A 15637-nucleotide genomic window follows, 5' to 3' on the forward strand; every position below is an offset into this window, starting at 1 on the left:
TTGAACTGAGTTGCTGACCTAAAATGACAACTTAATTTCTCTCTCCACAGATATTGCCTGAGCTGAGTATTTCCACCAGTATGTTTTAGATTTCTAAAATTCAGTATTTTGATTTTTGCCTGACTTAGTGGTAGAAGTGAAACATGTTGAATTGTACCAGCTGTGATACACTGGCCAGGCACATGCAATTGTATGATATCCTATAGCAAGCTTGGCTGCCTCATGTTTATGTAGTTGCAAACACTCTGCTTGTTTTGCTAACAACCCGTGGTTTATGATCAATGGCTACAATCTAGTTTTTTTAAATTATTGTGACAGGTTAAACTTCCTCTTTGTCAAAAAGCTGTATTTGTAATGGGGGGACATAATTAATTCAAAGGATTTAACCTCTAACAGTCCATTTATTAACATCTTAGGCAGAAAAGTTTATATTTGAAAGCATTCCTTTTTCCTATTTGAGGTCTCTTTGGATTGATGAAAGTGACATTATAGAAGGAGAGAGATTTTGGTGTGAATGTGATTTTTTTTTTGGATCGGTAGTTCTTTCAGATGTGACCAAGTGCAGCAAAATTGAGCTCTGGATTAATTTTGTTCAATGGAAAATTTTCTGGTGGAGATATTATGATCTTTGGTAGATCGGCACATGATTTAAACAGGAAAACAAATGTATAAATGAGAAAATGTACCCTCTTGAAGCATATCTTGACATGTACCATTTATTGCAGGTATATGTTTACCAAAGTAACTCACTGGGGAATTGTTATGAGAAAGCATTTTCCCACAACATTGTTTTGTTGCTGATGTAGAGGAGGCTTCACTTACCACCTCCCTGCCCTGTGTCAGTCCCTTTTCCCCCTTTATCCAGGGCATCTCATGTTCTCCACCATTTTAACAACTTTAGATTCTGTTCCGCACCCTCACTGCCTCATCTTCATCGTGGATGTCCCGTCCCTATACACCTCCATTACCCCTCAAGAAGGCCTTGGGGCTCTGTTTCTTTCCAGAACATGTATCAAACCAGTTCTCCTCTGCCTGGCAGACTTCTGCTTACCCCAAACAACTTCTCTTTTGATTCCTCTCTACAATAAAAGGTGTGGCCATGGGCACCTGCATGAGCTCTTGCCACACCTGCCTTTTCGTTGGCTATGTGGAGCAGTCCTTTTTCCAAATCTATTGTGGCAGCACTCCTCAACTCTTTCTCTGGTGCATTGATAATTACACTAGTGTTTCCTCCAGCATTTTCCTCCAAATCAATTTTATCCATTTTACGACTAACTTCCACCTCACCCTCAAATTCACTTGGACTATTTCTGATACCTCTCCCTCCTCTCTGGATCTGTCTCCATCTTGGGAGACACATTACCCACTGATGTTACCTACAAACCCACTGAGTCCTACAACTGCGTAGACTACACCTCTTCCAATCCTGTCTCGTTAGGATGCCATCCCTTTTTGTTTCTGTCTCTGCCACATCTGTTCTCAAGATGAGACTTTCCATTCCAGGACAGCTGAAATGTCTTCCTCTTTCAGCAAATGTGACTTTCCCTCTACAGTGGTTGATGGAGCCCTCACGCTTCTCTCACCCACCTGCTCTTAGAAAGAACAGAGGTAGAGCCTAATTGGTCCTTACCTTTCACCCTACCAGCCTCCACATCCAACGCATTCTTTGTCATTTCTGTGAGCTGCAACACAATCCCACCACCAGTTATGTCTTCCCTTTTGTACCTCTTTCTGCTTTCCACAGGGACCACTTGCTCTGACTTCCTGGTTTGTTCATCCCTCCCATTCTACTCCTTCCCCTATCCCCAGGCACTTTCCCCTGCATTCATAGGAGGTATAACACTTGTGCCTATCCCTCCTCCCTCACCACCATGCAGGGACCTAAAGAACCTTTCCAGATGAGGCAAAGATTCACATGCACCTTCTCCATCCTTGTTTTATTGCTTTCAGTGCTCTTGATGTGGCCTCCTGTACATTGGAAAGACCAAGTGCAGACTAGTTGACTGCTCTGTCAAGCACTTGTACTCTGTCTGCAGTGGCTATCTTGAGCTCCTGGTTGCAAGCCATTTCAACTCCCCTCCCCATTCCCACACCAAACTGTCTCTGGCTCCACTACCAGGGTGAGGTCAAACATAAACTAGAATAGCATCTCCTATTCCACCGGTGTAGTCTGTAACCCAACAACAATTTCTTTTCCAATTTCAGGTAATCTGCACCCTGCCCGCACCCCCCCCCCCCCCCCCATGTTCCTTTCTCTCCCTTGCCTAGGTACTCTTGCATGCCCTCCTTTCCAACCCCCAGCCCCAGTTTCTTTCCCCCTCCACCTGGTTCCATGTGCCTATCGTGCACACGTGCAACCTACTCAATCCTATTCCCTCCCCTCCACTTGTTTTCTCTTCTGCCCAGCCTCTTCCAGCATTTGTCCTTTTTTCTGGTTCCATTCATCACGTTCCTATCTTATTAGGTTCCATAATCTGCAGTCCTTCGTCTGCACTAACCACCACCACCCCGCCCGCCCCCCCCCCCCCCCCCCAGCCCTGAAGCAGGGTCTCAACCCAAGATGTCAGCTATCAATTTGCCTCCATGGATACTGCATGACCCACTTGAGTTCAGCCAGCAGTTTGTTTTTTTTTGCTCCAGATTCCAGCAGCTGCAGTCTCTTGTCTGCTTCCTGGAAAATATTTCATTCAATGAAATTTCATAAATCAAAAAGGCTGTAATTCATTGTGGGTATTTTGTTTATTCCTATGGGAGTAGAGTGATTTGTTCGTTCCAGTGAAAATGGATCAAATATAGTTACTCCAGAGGCAAAGACATGGTGCAAATTCATAACTAGAGTATTCATAAATTAAGGAATAGCTGTAATGACTGAAAACATGGATAAGAATTCTTCAATAGGTCCCTGCTGCTGGCCTACTTAATATTTCCTTTGGGAGGTCAGGAAGATTTTGGGTCGGGAGGGAAGGGGGGAGAAATGCATTTGGGCAGCCATGTTGTAATGTGATGTAAATATTGCATATGTTTCATGTGCATCTTCCAGTCTTTTGCACCATGACAGGATCTGTTAATTTTTCACATCTAGCATTGTAATGGGTATTTAATCTTTCTGCTTTGTATCTAATCCATGCTGCCTCTGCTCCATGAATCTACTGTGCACCAATTTTGTTTGCGATTGAGCCTTAGGAGAACAGGGTGTTCTTATTCTTTATATCTTCAATGTTTTTCTCGTAAGAAACCCATTTCCGATAAGAATTTTTCATAATGTTTGGAACAAAAAAGCCTGCAAACATAAATTAGATAACAAATAATGCCAGTGGTGGTACCATTGGAAGGATGTCTGAAGAACATTTTAATGATCCTATGTTGATGTAGGAAGTGGCAGAGAAAATAAGTAAGATATAATTGACTAATAGGATGAAGGATTTTAAATCCTACAAGTTGCTTTTCAGTACGTGGTGCAAGATAATACTGAAGGATTTCAAAATGGAGCTCAAGGGGTTAATTGTGTGGTAACAAAGTCCATGCACTAGAAGATAAGACCACAGTGTCAGGAGAGGACTAAAGCATAAAGTTGTAAAGATTGGTCAAGCCCAGCTGGGCAGGCAGTTAAAATAGTTAAAGATTTTTGACATTGATTTTTGGACCACAGAGAACACTAATGAGAGCTTGTGTAGTAGAGTGTTGGATTTTGAGTAAATGCAGGCTATGGCATTGAATTTGTGATTATGCTGTTACCTTTTGAATCAGGTTCTTAGTTCTTTCCCCAGTCCAGAGATTGTATGCATAATCTTAGCTGACATTTTGTGGACCAAAGTTGCACTGTTGAAAGTACTGTTTTGTGGTAATGTGTTAAAAGATTGAATGGCACTGAGGCATTGAAATTAAAGCCAATGTTTAACCCTAAACCAAGCCCATCAGAACAGATTGTCTAGCTATGAGGTCCAACTTGCAAATTGGTACATTTTTTTAAAAAAAACAGGTGTCCAACATTTAACTACACATCAAAAATGTTGCATATGGCTATGAAATGCTTGTACAGTGTATGAAAGGCAATAGTCTTTCAGCTATAGTTTGGGTAGAGTGAAAGTTAGAAAACATGAAACAGATGCAACTTTAATAGTGTGGAGTAGAATTTTAGTGATCATAGTGGGAGGTGGTGTTTTAAAGCTGGAAGAAGTTATTCCCTTAGTGAAAAAACAAAGCCAAGGAAAGTTGACTAATAATTGAATAGTGTTATTCTGTAACTAGCTGGGCATTGTCTGAGGTGACAATAGGAAGGTGGATAACTTTTGCATGGAAGAAAATAGACTAAGGGACCAAATTTGTGGCATGTACCTATGATGATTTTAATGTTGCATTGAAAAGTTCAGAGTACCCTTTTGAGAAAATTGAACTGCAGAGTTGAGTCATGAAGTACTTGATCCTAGAGACGGTTACAAAGATGTTCATTATGATGTAATTAAGGGTGGTAGCCCAGAGTGCGTCACTGGGAACTATGCTCGTAAATAGAGAAATTGTTGAAGGAAATGTGATTTTTTTTTCAATGGCATAAATTAGCACTGTGTATTGGATATTTTATAAGGCACCAAGAGATGCATAGGGCGTATCATGTCCCAGTCTTGATAGACATAAATAAGACAGTTTTCAGGGCCATTTTTTTCTTCTGTACCACTCAGATTCCCCAATTTAAGTTACTTTTTGTAGTCTGGTTTGAATTCTTTTTCAATCTTTTTATTAAATTTCAAATTAAATTTCAAATTAATATACATAACAATAGTGATTATACACATGATGCAAAGAGATTGGGATAACAATAATAACAGTTGACATGTACACTAACAGGGAATGAAATATATAATCTGAACCTCCCAATCTCTTACTAAGTGAACATGATACAAAAGAATTTGAAAAGAAATTTAATGATATGAAAAGAGAACCCCAAATTTAAAAAAAAATAAAAACAAACCAAAAACTTCAAAAAAAAAGCTGGACTGTTTTTTTTGGTTTTAAAAAAAGATTGTTGTTAGCTTCACTCCTCTATATTCAAAGGTTATTGAAAGGGATTTGAAAAAGGTCTGCTTACATCATATGGAAATACTGAGTAAATTGGACTCTAAACTTCCTCAAATTTAAGTGAAGGATCAACGGTACCACTCCTAATTTTTTCTAAGTTTAAACATGTTATAGTTTGAGAAAACCATTGAAATGTGATAGGTGTTATAGGATCCTTCCATTTAAATAGAATGGATCTCTTGACCACTAATTTAACAAATGCAATCATACAACAAGCTGAAGTGGATAAGTGGCCGGAATCCATCAATGGTAACCCAAAAATTGCAGTAATAGGATGCGGTTGTAAATCAGTATTCAATACAATTGAAATAATGTTAAAAAATGTCTTTCCAATATTTTTCCAAAAGAGGGCAGGACCAAAACGGGTCAGGGAGCCACCTCTGAATTACATCTGTTACATATAGGATTTATATGGTGATTAAAAATGGGCTAAATTATCCTTAGACATATGGGTCCTGTGAACCACCTTAAACTGTATCCAAGTGTCTAGCACACATTGAAGATATATTAACTAATTGGAGAATTTTCTTCCATGTCTCTGTAGGTAAAAGTATCTGGAGTTCTTTCCCATTCATTCTTAATTTTATCGTGTCTCTAGATGTATTTTCATAGTCGGATCATAAATTATTGCTATCAAGCCCTTCTGATAAGGATTAAAACCTAAAATTTTTTCTGTAATTTCAATTTTGTGGTATTGGAAAAAGTAGGTAAAACAGCTTTTAAAAAACTTCTGATCTGTAAATATCAAAAAAAAATGTGATCTAGGCAGATTGTATTTATTAGACAACTCTTCAAAAGACAATTATCAATGAATAGATCATGAAAGGATGTTATTCCCTTCATTTTCCATAAAGAAAAAGCTAAATCAATTCTGGATGTTTGAAAGAAGAAATTGGATTGGATAAGACTTGATAAAATGAATTAATCCAAAAAATTTATGAAATTAAAATCATATTCATATTGTATGTTTAGTTATTGGGTTAATCATTTGTTTACTCAATTTAGTAAGCGCAAAAGGGAGTGAGCCTCCTAAAATGGAAGCTAATGAAAACCCTTGCACAGACTCATACTCAAGATACACCCATTGGGGACATTGAATTACATCTATATCTTGTGTCCAAAAAATTAAATATCTAATATTAATTGCCCATTAGCTAAATCTAATGTTAGGCAAAGCCATACTGCCATTTTTTAATTTTTGTAAATATTTTTTTCTTAACCTTGGGTTTTTATTCTGCCATATGTATGAAAGAATTTTAAAATCAATAGTATCGAAAAAGGATTTCAAGATGAAGGTTGGAAGTGCCTGAAATAAATACAAAAATTTTGGTAAAATATTCATCTTAACCACATTAATTTGACCAATCAATGATAGAGACAATGGGGACCATTTAGTAAACAATTGATTAACATGATTGATTAAGGGTAAAAAGTTAACTTTGACTAAGTCCTTGTGCTGCTTGGTAATTTTAACACCCAAATAAGTAAAATAATCACTAATCTAAATGGTAATTGCCTATAAATTGGGACTTGCATATTTAATGAGAAAAGATCAGTCTTATTTAATCTATAACTAGAGAAAACACTAAACTGAGCAAACAGTGATAGTGCTGCAGGGATGGATTTCTCAGGGTTAGAGATATAAAGTAACAGGTCATCTGCATATAGTGGTACCTTATGGGTCGCCTTTCCACGAGTGATACCAAATATGTTAGAAAAGTTCCAAAAGGCAATTGCCAAGGGTTCCAAGGCAAGACCAAATAATAAAGGACTTAAAGGGCAGCCCTGTCTAGTGCCTCAAGCCTGAGAAAGGGGATCTGATTATTACTAAGTATTGAAGCCAAAGGTGCATGGTATATCAATTTAATCACGGATATAAAGTTTGGGCTAAAATTAAATTTCTCAAGCGTGTTAAATAAATATTCCCATTCGACTCTATCAAACGCCTTCTCAGCATCTAGCGAGATAACACATTCTGGAATTGTGGATGAAGGGGTATATACAATATTCATTAACCTCCTAATATTAAAATGCAAATAGCAATTTTTAATAAATCCTGGTTGGTCATCAGAAATAATTTGTGGAAGTACCTTTTCCAGTCTAGAAGCCAATATTTTGGAAAAAATTTCGGAGTCCACATTCAATAAAGAGAGAGGTTTGTAAGATGCACATTCAGTAGGATCTTTATCCTTTTTAAGAATTAAAGAGTTGCTCCATAAAAGGATTGTGGTAATTTACCTGCTGATAGGGCATCTTTAAAAATTTTACCTAACCAGGGAAAGAGAAGATCAGAAAAGGATGTTTAAAAAAAAAATTCAACTGTATACCCATCGGGATGAGGTGTTTTACCCAAATTCATTGAAGAAATTGCTTTCTTTATTTCTTCCTCTGAAATGGGTGCATCTAATATTCACAAGATCACAAGACAAGGGAGCAGAAGTAGGCCATTTGGCCCTTCGAGTCTGCTCCAAGGAAAAAGGGAAAAAGAAAGAGGAAAAAGAAATGGGGAAAAAAGCCTGCTCCGTGAGCTAAAGGGGAAACAAAAACTTACTCGCCCCGATTTCCGGCCTTATCCCCATATCCAGTGATACCTTGACTAATTAGGTAACTATCTCCTCCTTAAACACCTCCAATGATTGGGCCTCCACTGCTGTACGTGGCAAAGAATTCCATAAATTCACTACCCTCTGGCTAAAGAAATTTCTCCTCACCTGTTTTAAACCTGTATCCTCCAATTCTAAGATTGTGCCCTCTGGTCCTGGACTCGCCCACCAAGGGAAATGGCTTGGCCACATCTACTCCGTCCAGTCCTTTCAACATTCTAAATGTTTCTGAGGTCCCCTCTCATTCTTCTGTACTCCAGTGAGTACAGTCCAAGAGCCGACAAACGCTCATCATATGTAAGCCCTTTCATTCCAGGAATCATCCTCATAAATCTCCTCTGAACTGTCACCAACATCAGCACATCCTTCCTAAGATATGGGGCCCAAAACTGCACATGGTATTCCAAATGAGGCCTCACTAGTGCCCCGTAGAGCTTCATCAACACCTCCTTAATGTTCATTAAGTGATAACTTTGGAATCTTCAAATTCCTTAAAAATTCATGCATTGATGTAAAATCCTCAGGAAATTCTGATATGAAGAAGTATAAAATTCTTGAAAAGATTTATTTGATCATGGTCCACTGTGTAATTACCATCTTGTTTCCAAACTTTAATAATCTGATGTTTAGTCAACACAGCTTTCAGTTGGTTAGCCAATAATTTACCAGATTTATCACCATGTATATAAAACTGACTCCTAGTTTTGAGTAGTTGATTTTCAATTGGAGATGTTAATAATAAACTGTGTTGCAATTGAAGTTCAATTCTCTTTTTATAAAGCTCCAAATTAGGAGCATGAGAGTTTTTTTATCAATTTCCTTAATCTTATCAACCAATATGCGTAATTCATTATTCATTTTTTGCAATCCAGCAGAGTATGAAATAATTTGACCACGGATATAAGCTTTAAAGGTATCCCTTAATATCCCACTGGAAATTTCTTCCGTAGAATTAGTTGAGAATGGTTTGAATTCTTAATGTCCTTTCTTTCCCCCCCCCCCCCTCCCCCCAATACCATAACCACGCATTTATTCCAGCACAGTTTGGGTACTTATATTGTGGGGATCAGTTCCATCATGTATTTGATAATATGCACTTCTTTATTATTCAATAACAAGCAGGGAATAAAGGGATATGGACAATGTGCAGGCAGATGGGATTAGATTGGCACTGTGGTCAGTGCAGACATGGTGGGCCAAAGGACCTGTTCCTGTGCTTTATGGTTTTGTATTCTATTTATTTCATGGCAAAATAAAATTTAGGATATGGATAAAGAATGTTATCTAACCAATTTAGTTGCTATCTTGCATAGCAAAATATTGCAGATATACTGTACGGCTGGTGTCAGTGTGTCTTCCTTAACACTGGTTTGACCTGTTGCCTTTTCTCCTCTGAAGCTAAAGGTGCATTTCCTTTTGGTGAATATGTCTAGAACTTTCATCCCTAAATGTTCTGAACAAACCAGGTATATTATGTTGATATAAAAGTAAATCTTTCATTGTACCAAGGGCATGTGTTTCATTCTGAATATATTCACTTTTACTGAATTGCATAATGTATATTAAATGTCAAACACAAAGTTGGATGAACTTCCTTGGAATGTGTTCTCAAAAAATCTCAACTATTTTTGATAGTGTTTAATTGCTATCCAGAAATTTCTATTCTGGAAAAGTTTCAAAATGCACTGCTTAAGTTCCATATCTGTCAACGCAATAACTTGCTAGCAGGATAACAAAAGGTATTGGATCGTTTTCAAATAAATTGAATATTTCAGATCTCAGTACATCAGAGCAGTTTGTCAAAACAATTTAAAAAGACAATCTGGCATTTAAAAAAAAAATTCTATTTAGAAATTTAGTTGATTTATTCTATCAAAACCTCTGAAACCAATAGCCAAAAAGAGTGGTGAGACACTGTAAGGAAACTGAGGGAGGAAGATATCACATTAGAATTAAACTTCTACACATTTATGGCCAGTTTGTGGAACTTAATATTCTCAGTGAGAAAATGTCTTTTTATTAGAGCAAATTTATTGTATACACCGTGGTGAAAGTAATTTATTGTGGTCCAATGCAGCCTTCTGCATGTTAATTTAAAATTTCCATATTTAAGATCTGATTATTCCAAGTAATCTTATTTGTTTGATTTAAGATGTCTGTCTTTTTCATTTTGCAGCTGTTTGGAGATGTGGAAGCACAGTTTAGGAGAATTATGAAGATGATAGCTGGAGGTGGGCTGTCAATCACAGGAGCACACACCATGTGTGGAGACTACCTGTACAGTGGGCACACTGTTATGTTAACACTCACCTACTTATTTATCAAAGAATGTAAGTTTCTTCTTGTGTTAATTATTTTTCTCAAACATTGTGAATTTATATTTTGTTTAGGTACACCTCGCTGATCCTTCAACAAGAGGTAGTAAAGTAACTACTTTTAACCTGAAAGTTATGCACAACCATAGATACAAGTACTTCTCACGCATTTGCTTAAAATAGGTTTAAATCCTAGCTGCACTTGAATTTAGATAATATCTTCCATTCAGTGCAGGATGGAACATGTTTTTGATGTTGTATGTCTGTAATGGAAACTTCCCCAATCACAAGGATCTCAAAAATGAAGATGGGTAGATATTGATAACAGCATTTTGCTGCTTGTGCATTAACTATGTGTAGTCATGAGGGAATGTGCATACTCCATGCAACCAGCATCTGAAGATGATATTGAACCTGTGGCCCTCTGGCTGTGAGACTGCAGTCCAACTACAGCATAAACAATATGCCCTTTTACATTTGTACTCAAATTCTCTTGCAACAGATGCCAATGTGCCATTTGCCTTAATTGCTTGCGTAACTTTTATTCATTTAGTTATTCAAGTCACTCAGAACATCAATACCCTTCAATTCTCATTTAAAATAAAATACTCCACTTTTTTCTAACAAAGTAGATGGCTTCACTTTTTTACATTCTAGACCATCCACCATATGTTTGACCATTTACTAAGCCTATGTATATCTCCCCAGAGTCACTATGCATTCTCCTCAGAACCCAGCTGGTATCCATTCAACAGTTCATCCACCATTATCTGTCACATTTAAAACTATCCACCACCCAACATTTTTGTCTCCTTCCTTTTCAGCACTCCAAAGAGACTGTTCCCTTTTGCAACCCCCTGAGATTTGTTCATCCACTTCCATCAAACACTTCCCTTTTCATAACCCTTTCCCATGCAGCTGCCAACGATGCAGCAAGTCACTTGCACTTACAAGCTAGTGTGTTCCCTTCAAGGTGCTCATGAAATGGTGTGTTTTTTTTTACACTGGATAAACCAAAGGCAGATTGAGTGGCTATCTTGCAGAATGGCTCTAATTCTACAAGATGAACATAACCTTCCATTTGCCTGTTATTTTAATTCTCTGTTCCACTCTTATTCTGATGTCTTTGGTCTTGTACACTGTTCCAGTGAGACTCAACACAAGCTCAAGGAGTGGTACCCCATTGTTCATCTTGGCACATAATAGGTTTTGGGACCCCACGTTGAATTCATCAGTTTCAGCCGATTTTGTTATGCTGTCATGTACCTAGTTGCCTTAACTCCACTTCTTTCTCTCTCCACAGATGCTGCCTGAACTGCTCGGTATTTCTAGCATTCTGTCTTATCAGATTTCCAGCCATTGCTTTGTTTTGCATATCACATTTGTTTTTTCACCTATTAATTAAATGGTAACCAAAATATTGTGTTACCTGGGCAGCCTTGGTCTCTAACAATCACTGAAATTCTTTGTTCTTTCCACCTGTCTCCCGCTCTCCCATTTCAAACATGTTTTCTACTTCTCCGGTTCTGATGAAGGGTTCTTGACCTGGAGAATAGGGAAGCTCTGCTGCCCTATCTCCATAAATGCTGCCTTGATCTGAGTTGATACAAATGATGCCTAATGAATTGTGTAAATTTCCTCTGTAAACTGGTGTTTTTTGAGGTTTTATAAGCTCTATTTTAATATACTTTATTTGCTAATTAAACATCCTGATTAACTGCAAAGTATTTAGTCTGCAAAGTTCACACTACAGACCAGATTATTGTACTCAACTTTTATTTTGTTTCTCAGATTCTCCAAAAGATTGGTGGTGGTATCACTGGTCCTGCTGGGTTCTCAGTATTGTTGGGGTTTTCTGCATTCTTCTGGCACATGACCACTACACTGTGGATGTAGTGGTGGCATATTATATCACTACACGTCTTTTTTGGTGGTACCATACCATGGCCAACCAGCAAGTAAGTTCCTGCTTGTAAATCAGTACATCAACATAGTTTCTTAGAATTATTTAAATAAAAACTTAGCCTTGTATGTTTTTAAAAATGTCCCTGATAACATATGTATCTATGGTCACTCAAAGCTGATTCTGGTATTATCCCAATTTTGGCTTAAGTTTATCCAGCTCTCTAGTCTGGGATAGGTTTGTGGGGTGGTCTGCTTTGTTTTTACTATCAGTTGTAAACTGACATGGTCCTGAAATTGATATGTTCCTCATTTGGAACTGACAATACAAATACCATGCATCAGTTGTATAATTAACTTTACAGCTGAAAATCCTTTTTAAGTAGATGAATAAATTAAACAGAAATTCGTAACCTGCATAAAATATGCATGATCAATTGCCTTGGCTCATGCAGTAGGAAGTTTCAATTTTAATGTGTACTAACATTTCCATGTGCTATTACCACTGCATGTGGAGGGGAAGTGGGAGAGTTTGAGCCAAAGAGTGTATGACTTTGAGGGATGTGAATAGCAATGCAGAGTCCAGAACAGAGCAACATCCAATCAAGGAGCAGGCTCACCTGTTCTCCCTGTAGTTCAACTGATACAATGACTTGCAATCACAATGATATTTGACTTTCAAATGCTCCCTTCCTAGAATTCTAAACTTCTGGCCTCTTAATGAGTATGGTAAAATATCTGTTGTAGAAAAAGTAAATTATCCTACCATCCTGGCTGGTGTATGAAGGTCATGTTTGGAAAAAGGTGACGATGTGCTAAATTATTGGTAGTTGGTAATTCTGATTGCTTGTATTTAGAGTGCATGATTTGGAATTGTTTAATCCTTTATCAAGTATTTCTGGCAAACTTGCAAAAAATTAAGTTTACACATTGTTAAAGAAACCCATTAATTGCTGCATGCTTCCCCTCATCCCTTTCGAAATAAATCTCAAGGGCCCCCAAAATGTTGGCCTTGTACTCTGGTCATGGGAATAATGAGAAGTACTGTGCAACTTAAGTTAGTTTTAGTAATCAAGGAGGTAGTATGCAAGTCACCAAGAATATCCAATTGGTATTTCTTACTTTAACTGGCAAATTATTGGGAAACTGGTTAGCTGGGGTAAGCTTAGTTGACATAATACTCCTGATTGAGAAAATAGTAAACTGTTTAAAGCAAAAAAAAACTGTCTTAATTAATTCTTTCCATTTTGCCCCTAAATGGTTGCAACGTACTTGGTTTTTGCAATATTTCCATTTAACATGTTTATATTTCTGTGTTTTAAGGTATTAAAAGAAGCCTCCAAGACTAATTTTCTATCCCAAGTGTGGTGGTATAAATTCTTTCGTTTTTTGGAAAGCAACGTTCAAGGCATTGTACCTCTTGCATACCATTTGCCATTTTCCTGGCCATCCATATCACAGTTCTTTGGGAAAAAAATTAAATACAGCAGATTAGTGACTGATACATAACACTTGGTAACTTACAGGACTGTGCAAAGTGCTGAAAAATCCCTTTGAGCTGATGCCATTTTGAACTTTCTGCTAATTCATGTATTGCAACATTCATTTTTACTAAAGTGTTCCAATTAACTGGTCAGCACTGTGATCTTTCCAAAGGACTATAGAACAAAAGCAGTTGACATGCACTGTATAATCTTCCTTTGTTAATTGTCTGTTTGTCTTTGATACTTGCCATAAACACAAAATCACGTTCAAGATCACGTTCAATTGTGTTTGATATTAACTGCATCAGTAGCAATTGTCCTGTCTGCTTGTTTTATTTAGCCTGTTTGCAAAGGTGTCTGGGATAAATTGTATTTTTTCAATCAAATTTATCTTCAATAATTCATGCCCCAAAGACTGGGCTTAAAGCCATTCTCTTAAATCTTTAGCTATATAAACAAAATAGTTGGTGAGTGCAAGGATTGGGTTCTCTATGTATTTTAGAACCAATGTGGCAAAAGTAACTTTTAAGTGCAAAAACATTTTATAAAAATCATTCTTGTTATTTATGTTAAATGAATGTGGCAGTGCAAAAAAACAAATCAAATCTTCACAGGAATTTTCAAGTACTAAGATGAAGTCTGCATAAAACACTCGTAGCAAGAATGAAATCAGCACCGGGTGGAAGTTTTGACTGAGTTTTCTAGTGCCTTTTCTTGTCCTGATTATATGGTCAGTAGGTGGTCTCAGATATAGTATATGAAAATTCAAAATCCTATATGTATGTTACCTTGAGTATTGAGTTAATAATTAACTGTTGCAGAATTGCAAAATGTAAGCTCAACAGTGAGCATTCAATTTTGTAGTGATTGTTTCTGCACTCCATATCTTGAATACTTTGAGATATTGGGTGCAAAATAAAAGATGGTAATATTCAATTCACTAACTGTGGGCATGTCCTGTTAGCTATATTACTGTACAAGTAAATTATTTTATTATATAAATGGGAAGTATGACACAGCAAATCTAACTGTTGGTTTTTGACTTCCTTTTTACAGATTTTGCATTTTTCTTAAATATCAAGTCATAACATGAAGGTGAAATGAATTTGTGTGCAGAGGTTAATGTACTAGCAAAGTATCCATGCTCCTCTGACTTGTTGGTAAATCAGTTGCAGAGATACTCTATTTCTATAAATTTTATTATATTTGTGCAAATAATGCATGTAGTCTTTAAATCTCACCCAAATCAGAAGTCGTGAAAATGAAGTCTATACTTGCCAATGTGAGAAATAGTTTTTTATTGCAAAATATATGATCTCCATTCTGTATTTTACGTGAAAGGAAATTCTCTTCTGTAGTTTTGTGAATACACGAGGTGATATTTGTATTGTAAAACAATTATGAAGGATGAACAATAAAAAGCTTTAAATGTAAGCATCTTCCTTCTGTTTTTTTTTGAATCAATTTTAAAATTAAATGAGAGAATTGAGTTTTAAATTGTTTCTATCAATGATTTTCACGTGCTTGCTATTTTGTTGGTTAGATATTTGAAATTGGACTTTCATTGAGGAGATGAGAACGGAAGAAAATCTGCGCAACAGAGCACATGTGCCTTATCTCCCAACTATCTCATTCTTTCTTTGCCTCTTCATTATCAACTGTAATAGTAAATGTGCCACTCCAGTGATAGTTGTGGCATAGCCTTTAGGTCAGAAGGGTGTAGATTCCAATCCCACGCTAGACATGAGCATAAAAATAGGAGTTGATTCTCCAGTGCAATAATGAAGTGTTTGTACAACTGGAGATGCTGTTCTTTTCCTTAAGAACATAAATGGGAGCAGAAGTGGGCCATGAGTCCCTTCTTTTTTGAGCCAGCTGTCTTTCAATTGGATCATAGGTGATCTGATCGTTGGTCTTACACCACTTAATTCCTTTAACCCTTTCTTCCCCATAGTCCAAAAAGCCATCTATCTCTGTCTCAAATACGCAATGTCTTGGCATTCACAGTTGTCTGGAATAGAATAGTAAAGGTACATAATCTTTTGAGGGAAGAAATTCATTTGTCCTAAATGAACCATTCTTGCTTAACTCACCCCCCCCCCCCCCCCCTTTTTTTCACTTCTCTTGTGCAGGTTTGCAATGGGGAAAGGGCAGGCCCCACCTGTGCTCTCGCTCTGACCCTCTTGCTGGTGCTCTCACCTGTCTTTTCCCACAAACATTCATCTTTCTGATTGGTTAGTCTTCCCTTTTGTCAATTAGC

The 15637-nt window shown here is 37.1% G+C and overlaps 1 protein-coding gene across 13 annotated transcripts in view; it reads left to right on the forward strand.

Annotated features, from left to right (window-relative positions):
- Positions 1–14811, forward strand: part of sgms1b (sphingomyelin synthase 1b) — a 92783-nt gene extending 77972 nt beyond the window's left edge. For all 13 annotated transcript variants that reach the window (XM_052027351.1, XM_052027353.1, XM_052027354.1 and 10 more), the window contains 3 exons: positions 9853–10006; positions 11783–11949; positions 13217–14811. In XM_052027351.1, coding sequence (XP_051883311.1) covers positions 9853–10006; positions 11783–11949; positions 13217–13402 — 507 coding nt within the window. In that variant the 3' untranslated portion in view covers positions 13403–14811. The remainder of the gene's footprint in view (positions 1–9852; positions 10007–11782; positions 11950–13216) is intronic.
- Positions 14812–15637: the final 826 nt, after the last annotated feature.

This window comes from Pristis pectinata, chromosome 12 (genome assembly GCF_009764475.1).
Source record: "Pristis pectinata isolate sPriPec2 chromosome 12, sPriPec2.1.pri, whole genome shotgun sequence".
Taxonomy (NCBI): Eukaryota; Metazoa; Chordata; class Chondrichthyes; order Rhinopristiformes; family Pristidae; genus Pristis; species Pristis pectinata.